The sequence below is a fragment of the Pelophylax lessonae genome (assembly GCF_965119305.1).
Source record: "Pelophylax lessonae genome assembly, chromosome: 10".
NCBI lineage: Eukaryota > Metazoa > Chordata > Amphibia > Anura > Ranidae > Pelophylax > Pelophylax lessonae.
Window position 1 is genome coordinate 229,691,497 of NC_138777.1, and position 11,930 is coordinate 229,703,426.

Sequence of the window (11,930 nt, forward strand, 5' to 3'; positions counted from 1 at the left end):
ATCATGGGAAATATAGTTCCAAAACATCGGGGGTGCCAAGGTTCACCATCCCTGCTCTATCCCCTAGATCAGGGGTGTCCAAACTACGGCCCTCCAGCTGTTGCGGAACTACAGTCCCATGAGGCATTGTAAATCTGACATTCAGACATAACTTGGCATGATTGAAATTGTAGTTCCTGAACATGGAAGGCCATAGTTTGGACACCCCTGCCCTAGATAAATTTACAGTGAGGATAAAAAGTATTTGACCCTCTGCTGATTTTGTACGTTTGCCCACTGACAAAAAAAAAAAATGATCAGTCTATAATTTTAATGGTCGGTTTATTTTAACAGTTAGAGACAGAATAACAACAAAAATATCCAGAAAAACGCATTTCAAAAAAGTTCTTAATGGATTTGATTTTAATGAGTGAAATAAGTATTTGATCCCCAGCAAGATTTCTGGCTCCAAGGTGTCTTCTATACAGGTAATGAGCTGAGATTAGGAGCACTCTCTTAAAGGGAGTGCTCCTAATCTCAAGCTTGTTACCTGTATAAAAGACACCTGTCACAGAAGCAATCAATCGGATTCCAATCTCTCCACCATGGCCAAGACCAAAGAGCTGTCCAAGGATGTCAGGGACAAGATTGTAGACATACACAAGGCTGGAATGGGCTAAAATACCATTGCCAACGAGCTTGGTGAGAGGGTGACAACAGTTGGTGCGATTATTCGCAAATGAAAGAAACCAAAAATAACTGTCAGTCTCCCTCGGTCTGGGGCTCCATGCAAGATCTCACCTCATGGAGTTTCAATGATCATGAGAGCGGTGAGGAATCAGCCCAGAACTACATGGGAGAATCTTGTCAATGATCTCAAGGCAGCTGGGACCATAATCACCAAGAAAACAATTGGTTACACACTACACCTGCAAGGTCCCCCTGCTCAAGAAAGCACATGCACAGGCCCGTCTGAAGTTTGCTAATGAACATCTGAAGGATTCCGAGGAGAACTGGGTCAAAATGTGGTGTGGGCAGATGACCAAAATCGAGCTCTTTAGCATCAGCTCAACTCATCGTGTTTGGAGTAGAAGAAATGCTGCCTATGATCCCAGAACACCATCTCCAATGTCAAACATGAAGGTGGTAACATACTTTGGGGGGTGTTTTTCTGGTAAGGGGACAGGACAACTTCACCGCATCAAAGGGACGATGGACGGGCCATGTACCATCAAATCGTGGGTGAGAACCTCCTTCCCTCAGCCAGGGCATTAAAAATGGGTCATGGATGGATATTCCAGCATGACAATGACCCAAAACACACGGCCAAGAAGCGCATTAAGGTCCTGGAGTGGCCTAGCCAGTCTCCAGACCTTAATCCCATAGAAAATATGTGGAGGGAGTTGAAGGTTTGAGTTGCCAAATGTCAGCCTCAAAACCTTAATGGATTGGAGAGGATCTGAAAAGAGAAGTGGGACAAAATCCCTCCTGAGATGTGTGCAAACCTGATGGCCAACTACAAGAAATGTCTGACCTCTGTGATTGCCAACAAGGGTTTCTCCACCAAATACTAAGTCATGTTTTGCGAAGGGGTGTTTTCTGTCATGTCAAGTCATGTGATGACATGATTTATGTCATTTTTATTTTTTTAACTAGTAATGGCGACCATATGCGATTTTTAGCGGGACGGCGACATTGCAGTGGACAGATCAGACCCCTGACATTTTTGACACTTTTGGGGGGACCAGTGACATTACTACAGTAATCAGTGCTAAAAATATGCACTTACTGTAATAACACGGGTAGGAAAGGGGTTAACCCAGGGGCAATCAAAGGGTTAAGTGTAAGCCTAGGGGGTGTTTTCTAACTGTGATGGACTTGTATTATCTACACAGAGACCTGTGATCCTAAATAGCAGTAACACGGGCTCTGTGTTGATACCAGAGAGAACAACGGTCTGCTGTGTTTACAACAGCAGACGGCTGTTCTCTCTTCACTGGGAGCGATCGCGGATGCCCGGCAGCAATCGCGGCCGCTGGCCCCGTGCCTCGGCTTCCCCGCTGTCGAGTGGGCGTGGGCGCGCGCCTACAGGAGCGCTCCCGCAGACCGCCGTACTGGTACGGTGATTTGCGGGAACCTGCCGCTGTATCACTGCGGCGGCTGGTCGGCAAGTGGGTAAACTGCGTAGGGGGCTCTTTACTGTTAGAGCGGGAAGGATGTGGGCGTGGCTGGTGCGCTAAACCTTGCTGTCTGCCTGCCGCACTTCCTCTACTTAACCTTAGCCAAGATGTCCACTCAGGAGGCCCAAGGAAGGAGCACGCATGCTCCGAACATGGGCCGTGACCACGCCCATCGCAGTCTTTCCGTCGCCCTGTACAGCCGCCTACTGCCCCGAAACCCTGGAAACCATCAACGCAGCCAGCAACGTGGGACGCGGCTAACTTCAGCTCTGCACCCAGGTGAGCTCCACTGCCTGGTCTCATTATATTTATTTACTTTTATTCAGGAAGAATATTTTAATTGACCAAAGTAGTGACTGCTTTGTATACATTGATGCAGAGTTTCTCAATTTTTTTTTAGTTTTAAACTCTTTATTGACCAAGATGCATTACATGAAGACATTCAACATGTTGCTCAACGTGAGCACAAAAGGGAACAGAATGTAATTTACAGACATGAAACAAGTCAAAATAGACATGTAGAAAACTTTTTTTAGAATTTCAAATTAAAGTTAAATACCCGAATACTCTCCTGAGCTTACAAAAATCAGCAGAGTAGGACCTGGGTCATAATCATCAATAGTAAAGCTTCCCTAGGTCAAAGGTCAATTATAATTTAAATAAAATGTGTTCCAGGTCTCAGTGGGAGAGGGAGGGAGGGGGAAGGGAGAGACACTGGAAGTTGGGGATTTAGGTGTACCCAAGGAACAAAGCTGCAAATGGCTACAAACCATAAGTTTTATTTGGTAATACAATTAAAATACCACATAGAACATGGTACATCAAAATTCCTGCATGTAATCATACAATACACGTGTTTAGATATTGGATGATCCCAGAAAGGGGTATGGATCGACGTGTTTCACCCACAGTGCAAGCTTCTTCAGGATCCGACTTCCAATATGTAGGAGCCTCCACAAATCATCCTCAGAACATATATGTGAGGGAATATCCTATTAACATCTATCTTGAAAGGGTAGGGGGACCTTAGGTAAAAATTTGAATATAATGTTGGATCTGGGTGTTGAAAATATGAGTGAGGACATTGACAATGAAGTGGAAAATCAAGATTAAACCAACAAGGTGGAAATTTAGCTGATAAACCCTAAACAGACCCAATCAGGGTCAGATATAGCAGAGTCAAGCATCCATATTCCAATGGTATATCTGTATCCAAGAAATATCACTAGTTTTCCCTATCCAATAAGAGAAATGCCACAGATCTCTGTGGCATTTCTCCTGTTAGATAGAAAAACGAGTGATATTGGAAGTCGGATCCTGAAGAAGCTCGCACTGTGGGCGAAACAAGTTGATCCATACCCCTTTCTGGAATCATCCAATAGCCAAACACGTGTATTGTATAATTACATGCAAATATGCGGGAATTTTAATGTACCATGTTCTGTGTGGCTTTTTTATTGTATTACCAAATAAAACTTATGGTTTGTAGCCATTTTCACCAAACACCAGTATTGGGTGGACTGAGCCTTTATGCTCATGTTTGCATGCAAGTCAAACTGTTCTTGTATTATGAATGGTAACATCGGCCTCTAGGTGTCACTTCTACGTCTCGCTTCTCTGGTGAGTAATCCGGCTGTAGTGTAATATCTTCTTACTGCTTCTTGTCCTTCTCTTCTGCTGTCTCCTCCACCTTCTTTCGTATTCCCAGCACCCCCGACAGCTTCAATACCAGCAGATCCACCAGTTCCTTTTCTTTATAAGGCTAGAAGGACACAAGGCACTGGTTACTAAAAGCGAACCTTTCTTAAGAAAAATAGATATACTACTACTTCTCTTTTAGAGGAGGCCAGTACACTGGCTGTCACGATGGACCTTTGTCTTCACTAAGGGGTCAGATCAGAAGAAAGCATGCAGTCAGTTTAGTGTGACAGTCAGGCAACTAGCATTTTCAGGAGTGGAAAGCCACCATATATGCCTGTCAACACAGGATTTCTTTGGAGCCCTGGTGCCCAACCTGCTGGCCGTGGGCCCCATGCAGCTCATTGGCACTTTTTTTGTTGGCCCTTGGGCCCCTGCAGACACTAATCTCTGTTTCACTATTGCCCTGTAATAGTAGTAATACGTTATCAGTCTGGCTGTCTTCTGAAGCATGTCCCCACTCTCCAGCAATTCCTACAGCAGGTCTGCAGTCTCTGACCATCTCATGTATCATGTCTGCAGTCTTTGGTCATCTCTTGTATCCTATCTGCAGTCTCTGGCCATCTTATGTATCCACCTGCAGTCTCTGGTCATCTCTTGTATCGTATCCTATCTGCAGTCTCTGGCCATCTTATGTATCCACCTGCAGTCTCTGACCATCTCTTGTATCCTGTCTGCAGTCTCTGACCATCTCTTGTATCCTGTCTGTAGTCTCTGACCATCTCTTGTATCCTGTCTGCAGTCTCTGACCATTTCTTGTATCCTGTCTGCAGTCTCTGGTCATCTACTGTACCATATCTGCAGTCTCTGACCATCTACTGTACCATATCTGCAGTCTCTGACCATCTCTTGTATCATGTCTGCAATCTCTGGTCATCTCTTGTATCATGTCTGCAGTCTCTGACCATTTCTTGTATCCTGTCTGTAGTCTCTTGTAGCCTATCTGCAGTCTCTGACCATCTTATGTATCATGTCTGCAGTCTCTGACCATCTTATGTATCATGTCTGCAGACTCTGACCATCTTATGTATCATGTCTGCAGTCTCTGACCATCTCTTGTATCATGTCTGCAGTCTCTGACCATCTCTTGTATCATGTCTGCAGTCTCTGACCATCTCTTGTATCATGTCTGCAGTCTCTGACCATTTCTTGTATCCTGTCTGCAGTCTCTGACCATCTTATGTATCATGTCTGCAGTCTCTGACCATCTCTTGTATAATGTCTGCAGTCTCTGACCATCTCTTGTATCATGTCTGCAGTCTCTGACCATCTCTTGTATCATGTCTGCAGTCTCTGACTATCTCTTGTATCATGTCTGCAGTCTCTGACTATCTCTTGTATCATGTCTGCAGTCTCTGACCATCTCTTGTATCATGTCTGCAGTCTCTGACCATCTCTTGTATCCTGTCTGCAATCTCTGACCATCTAATGTATCATGTCTGCAGTCTCTGACCATCTACTGTACCATATCTGCAGTTTCTGACCATCTCTTGCATCATGTCTGCAGTCTCTGACCATCTCTTGTAACATGTCTGCAGTCTCTGACCATTCATTGTGCCATATCTGCAGCTTCCCACCATCTCTTGTACCATGTTTGCAGTCTCTGACCATCTCTTGTATCGCATCTGCACTCTCTGACTTTACCCTGTTGTGTGTCTGTAGTCTCTGATAATGAATATTCACTGAGCGTTAGGTATGACCCTTTGGTTACATTGGGGGCTGCACTTAAGCCCCCCCCCCCCAAATATCAAGAAAGCTGAACACCACTGCTTTGTAGAGACATTGCCTCTTTGCCCATTCAGGACAAGTGACTGTCTCTGGAAAGGGCATTCCCCAACCCATATACACACTTACCAGTGTCCCTTCACAGCTGCCTGCTTCTCTCCAGCCAGTAACACTACCTGGTATTTGGGTGTAGTGACATTATACACACAGACACAGACTCCCAAGCTGACAGGCAGGGAGGGGAGAGAGGACAGGGGAGAGCGGAAAGGAGGCACGCAGGCAGACCACGATGATCAGGGCTCATTAGCCATGATACTTGTGGTCAGCACACAGAGGGGGACACAGAAAGTGGCAGAATCAGCCAGGTTTTTTTTTTACAGTTTCCAGAGGGGCAGATTAGACCGCACAAGCACTGTGCTGTTTAACCTGCTATAAGGAAACAGGATCTCTATCATTTTTCTTTTAGGGTAACAAACACTTTAGGAGTTTCCATCACTGGAACTAAGGGGCCAAGTCCAACCCCTGAAAAACAACTCCACACCACAATCCCCCCTCCACCAAATGATTTGGACCATTGCACAAAGCAAGGTCCATAAAGACATGGATAAGAGAGTTTGGGGTGGAGAAAGTTGACTGTCCTGCACAGAGTCCTGACCTCAACCCAATAGAACACCTTTGGGATGAATTAGAGCAGGAACTGCGAGCCAGGCCTTGTCGCCCAACATGGGAATGATCAAACATTCCCATAGACACACATGTCCTTATGGACCTTGCTTTGTGCACTGGTCCAAATTATTTGGTGGGGGGAGGGTTGTTTTTCAGGGGTTGGGTATGGCTCCCTGGTTCCAGTGAATGGAACTCTTAAGGCGTCAGCATACCAAGACATTTTGGACAATTTCATGCTCCCAACTTTGTGGGAACAGTTTAGGGATGGCCCCTTCCTGTTCCAACATGACTGCACACCAGTGCACAAAGCAAGACTCATAAAGACATGGATGAGTGAGTTTGGGGTGGAGCACCTTGACTGGCCTGCACAGAGTCTGGACCTCAACCCAATAGAACACCTTTGGGATGAATTAGAACGGATCCAACATCAGTGCCTGACCTCACAAATGTGCTTCTGGAAGAATGGTGAAACATTCCCATAGACACTCCTAAACCTTGTGGACAGCCTTCCCAGAAGAGGTGAAGCTGTTATAGCTGCAAAGGGTGGGCCAACTCAATATTGAACCCTACGGACTAAGACTGGGATGCCATTAAAGTTAATGTGCGTGTAAAGGAAGGTGTCCCAATACTTATGGTAATATAGTGTGTATGTGTATATATATATATATATATATATATATAAATAAATAATATAATGTGTGTAATTACCGTGGGATTCTTGCGCTCGCTGGAGAATACATTAAGCAATGCAGACAAGAAGACGTTCACAACTACCAAGACCAGGAAAATGACACAAGTGAAGATGAGCAGAGATCCCAGGATTGGGTCCAGGTTGATGACCTGCAATTAAACAGACAATTAAAGAAGAACTAGACTCGATGTAATAGGAGATGAACTAGGAAATGGTCGTATCTACATGTGAACAGTATGAAACCAGTCTAGCAGGAAGTCTGCTCAAAGAATATTTACAAAAATTCGCTTTTTTTTTTTTTTAAAATACACATAGCCGTGCAAAAGTCAACACTGAAGATATACAGTTGTGTTCAAAATTATTCAACCCCCCCAATGCTGTAAAGGGTTTTAGGGAATTTAGTGTACATTTTTAATTGTATTCAGAATGAAATCCTACAAGGACTTCTTAAAGAACCATATGCAACTAAAATGACATCAATTGGTTTTGTAATACAGTAGTAAATGTTTCTTTTGTGAATTCTTCATTGACACAATTATTCAACCCCTTAAAGACTACCACTCTGAAGAACAGAGGTTCATTGAAGTGTTTTCAATCAGGTATTGAAAACACCTGTGGATGTCAGGGAGCAGCAATAAAGCATAATAAGCACCAATTAGGCAGCTTTAAAATGACTGTGATACTCAGCTCCTTCTAGACATTTACTGGTGTGGTTACAAACATGGTGAAGTCAAGAAAATGGTCCAGGAAGACAAGAGAAGGGGTGATTACTCTTCACAGGAAGGGCAATGGCTATAAGAAGATTGCAAAGATGTTAAACATACCAAGAGACACCATAGGAAGCATCATTCGCAAATTCAAGGCAAAGGGCACTGTTGAAACGCTACCTGGTGGTGGCAGAAAGAAGATGCTGACTTCGACTGCTGTGCGCTACCTGAAGCGTAGAGTGGAGAAAAGTCCCGTGTGACTGCTGAGGAACTGAGAAAAGATTTATCAGATGTGGGAACTGAAGTTTCTGCTCAGACAATACGGCGCACACTGCGTAACGAAGGCCTCCATGCCAGAACTCCCAGGCGGACCCCCTTGCTGTCTCCAAAGAATAAGAAGAGTTGACTGCAGTATGCCAAAAGTCATGTGGACAAACCACAGAAGTTTTGGGATAGTGTTCTGTGGACTAATGAAACAAAATTAGAACTGTTTGGGCCCATGGATCAACGCTATGTTTGGAGGAGGAAGAACAAGGCCTATGAGGAAAAGAACACCTTGCCTACTGTAAAGCAAGGCGGGGGGTCAATCATGCTTTGGGGCTGTTTTGCTTCTGCAGGTTCAGGGAAGCTTCAGCGTGTGCAAGGTACCATGAATTCTCTTCAGTACCAGGAGATATTGGATGACAATGTGATGCAGTCCGTCACAAACCTGAGGCTTGGGAGACGTTGGACTTTTCAACAGGACAATGATCCCAAGCATACCTCCAAGTCCACTAGAGCATGGTTGCAGATTAAAGGCTGGAACATTTTGGAGTGGCCATCACAGTCACCAGACTTAAATCCGATTGAGAACCTCCTGGTGGAACTTAAAGAAAGCAGTTGCAGTGCACAAGCCTAAGAATGTGACTGAACTGGAGGCTTTTGCCCATGACGAATGGGCGAAGATACCCGTAGATCGCTGCAAGACACTTGTGTCAAGCTATGCTTCATGTTTAAAAGCTGTTATAACTGTAAAAGGATGTTGTACTAAGTACTAAGATTGAATGTCACTTGGGGGTTGAATAAAACTGATAATGATGTGAGCACAGAAAAGACATTTGTGGTTATTTAATTATAAATGTTATGTTATATTTGTCTGACCTACATGTGGCTCTTTGATTTAATTGTAAGCAGGATGACTGCATGATCAAAATCAACGTCAAACTGGCCAAAACAATCAATTTCAGTGGGGGTTGAATAATTTTGAATACAACTGTAGATGGCGTCCCATATAAGCAGTGCTCCATGCAGAACAATCCTGCTTACAACACTTGGGATCCCCAAGAGCTTTTGCCGTAATGAAGAGAATTAACAAAGAGTGGTACAAGCTTTATGCCTGCGCCGCTCTTCTCAGATGAGAAAATGGAGCTGATCTTGCTCCTAATCAACAAAAGGAGTGCACAGAGAGAGCGGTTCAGCTGGAGCTGCATGCCCTGGATCCCCTCTGCCAGCCTCCTTGCTCAGCTGAGATCAGGAGGGAGGGGGGCTGTTAACCCAGCAGGCTCTGCTTGTGTAGTTTAATCACTGCACGGGTAGAGAGGAATGTGAGCTGTCTGCAGACATACCATACGCCAGGTCTGATCTGGTGGGGATCTGCGGCAGTTTTCAATATTGAAAGCTGCAATCTGTTAATTAGGTGCAGACCCTGCACCAGTTTTTATTTTAGTCTAAGCTGTCACAGGTGGCGCAGATACACCTGGAACAAGTCCCTCTGCTTTGGTAATGGTGCATGCCACAGATGCCAGTTTCCTACACCGTTATTATGGTGCAGGAAGCTTAGTTTATTTTCCCACAATGCGTGAGTATGCTCAGAATTTTTACCCATTATGGTTTACTTACCTTGTCGAGCACATTTTTCCAGTGATGCAATGAATGAACTCCCTCATCGCACCGTCGCCGATGCTTTCAGCTTCACCAGGTTTTCTTCTTCCATCTTGATTAGGATGGGCCAGAATAATGTGATTGGCCGAGTATTTACTTTGTCCTGGGACAAGATTATGTCAAGACAAAGTAACTCTCCTCCAGCATCCTTGCACATTTTGGCAGTTCCCTCCTGCCGCCATCAGGGTTGCACCGATACCAGTTTTTTTACCGGTGAGTATGGGTACCGATACTTTCGGTCAAGTACTAGCCAATACGGAGTACCAAAACATTTGAAGCAGGGCTGGCCCGAGATATTGTGCTGCCTGGGTCCAAGAATGAAATGCTGCCCCCCCCCCCCACCATCCAAAAAATGACATGCCTATCCATCAAAGAGATATTTTCGAAGCAAAGAGACATCCCCATATAGTAAAGAGAAAGCCCAATCCAGCAAAGAGAAATACCCATATATTCAGCAAGAGACATCTCCATAAAGCAAAGAGATATCCCCATTCAGTAAAGAGACAGCCCAATCCAGCATAGAGACATGCCCACATATTCAGCAAAAAGACATGCCCCCTCCAGAAAAGAGACATGCCCAGAGGGAAGGAGGGAGTCTTCGGTCCTCGGGCAGTGTTCCCCTGTTGCTGCCCCTCTTAAAGTGCTGCCTGGGTCCCATGGACCCACTGGGACCCATGGTAGGGCCAGCCCTAATTTGAAGTGCAAATTGAGCCCATGCAAAATAGCTGAAGTCACTATGACAAGCCTGGGTTTACACAGGAGCGGTGGGGGAAATCGCATGGGATTCGGACAGGAATCGCACCGCATTCCTGTTCTAAGGGCATGCTATTCTTTGCAGTACGATTTGAGCCTATTCATTTTTTATGGGCTCAAATCGCACCGCAAAGGTATCGTTTTCAGGTATCGGAGCCTTTGCACGAGTACGAGTACTTGTGCAAATGCTTAGTATCGGCACCGGTACCGGTGCAATCCTAGCCGCCATGACATGTTAAAGCCTCAGTCTTTGTTCAGTAAGTGGGACAAAGGTTTTAGGGCCGGTTCACAATACAATGTCTGCGTCCTGGAATGCGTTTCTGCTAGGGATGCAACGATACCAAGTATTTGCGCAAATGCTCTCGATGTCGAAACTTTGCAGTGCGATTTGCATCAATACAAAATGAATAGACGCAAATTGCACTGCAAAGAATGGCATGCGATCTGAACAGGAATGCAGCGCAATTCCAGTCTGAATCTCATGCAATTTCCCCCACCTCTCCTGTGTGTGTGTGTAGAAAGGAAAAAGCGCCATCTAGTGGGCAGTTTATTAAAAATGTTAGAACTCATAGTACATATCTGGCCTAATGCAAAATCTGCATAGGTGTCCCGGTCCCGCCGATGATAGCAAATCACGGCTGCTGGAGGTGCTCAAAGGGCTGGTAGAGATGTAGAGGTGGTCCGCCCCCAAGCTGACATCACTTCTGCCCTATACCCACGGGGTCTTGGAAGGCTGGAACTTCTCTTCCAGCCCTGTGAGCACCTCCAGCGGCCATGATTTGCTATCATCGGCGGGACCGGGACACCTATGCAATGGCGTCAGAAAGTGGGTGGGATATATTAGGTAGCAAGTAAACATGTTGCCTCTGAAATTGATGTGTTAAAAGCAGAAAAATGGACAAGTGTAAGAATTTGAGCGACTTTGACAAGGACCAAACTGTAATGTCTAGATCAGCGGTCGCCAACCAGTGGTCCATGATGGTCCCTGAGAAAATGTTGGTGGCCCACAGGGGTTCTGCCGCAAATCAACATTGTGGCGGATGTATACCACCCAATGCTGTTTCCAGTGTTGTTTTCAATGACAGTATTGACTGTCAGCGTGCATTGATACCTGAAGTCTCCTCTGTCTCCTGTGAGAGCTGGTGCCAGCCAGCCAGCCACCCAGCCACCCACCCACAGCGGGGTGCCAGCCAGCCACCAATCCACAGCGGGGTGCCAGCCACCCACCCACCCACAGCGGGGTGCCAGCCAGCCACCCACCCACCCACAGCGGGGTGCCACCCAGCCACCTACCCACAGCAGAGTGCCAGCCAGCTTCCCACCCACAGCGAGGTGCCAGCCAGCCACCCACCCACAGTGAGGTGCCAGCCAGCCACCCACCCACAGCAGGATGCCAGTCACCAACCCACAGCAGGGTGCAGGACAGCCACTCACAGCCGTTTGTGTGCCAGCCACCCACAGCAGGATGCCAGTCAACTTTAAATGCACAGAATATCAGGACCTGAAATCGGCCTGAAAGGCAGCCAAAAAATAGGTATCGGTATCGGCCCTGAAAAAATTATATCGATCGACCCATACCGGACGGGTTATGTTGGGTGGTCATAATGTTAT

At 45.8% G+C, this 11,930-nt stretch overlaps 1 protein-coding gene across 1 annotated transcript in view; it reads right to left on the minus strand.

Annotated features, from left to right (window-relative positions):
* Positions 1-3,810: 3,810 nt before the first annotated feature.
* LOC309566034 (polycystin-1-like protein 3) overlaps positions 3,811-11,930 on the minus strand; it is a gene marked incomplete at its 3' end in the record, with an annotated part of 77,272 nt that continues 69,152 nt past the window's right edge. The window contains exons 19-20 of the mRNA XM_082271057.1: positions 6,957-7,088; positions 3,811-3,921 (exon numbers count right to left, since the gene is read on the minus strand). Of these exons, the coding sequence (XP_082127183.1) occupies positions 3,811-3,921; positions 6,957-7,088 (243 nt within the window). The remainder of the gene's footprint in view (positions 3,922-6,956; positions 7,089-11,930) is intronic.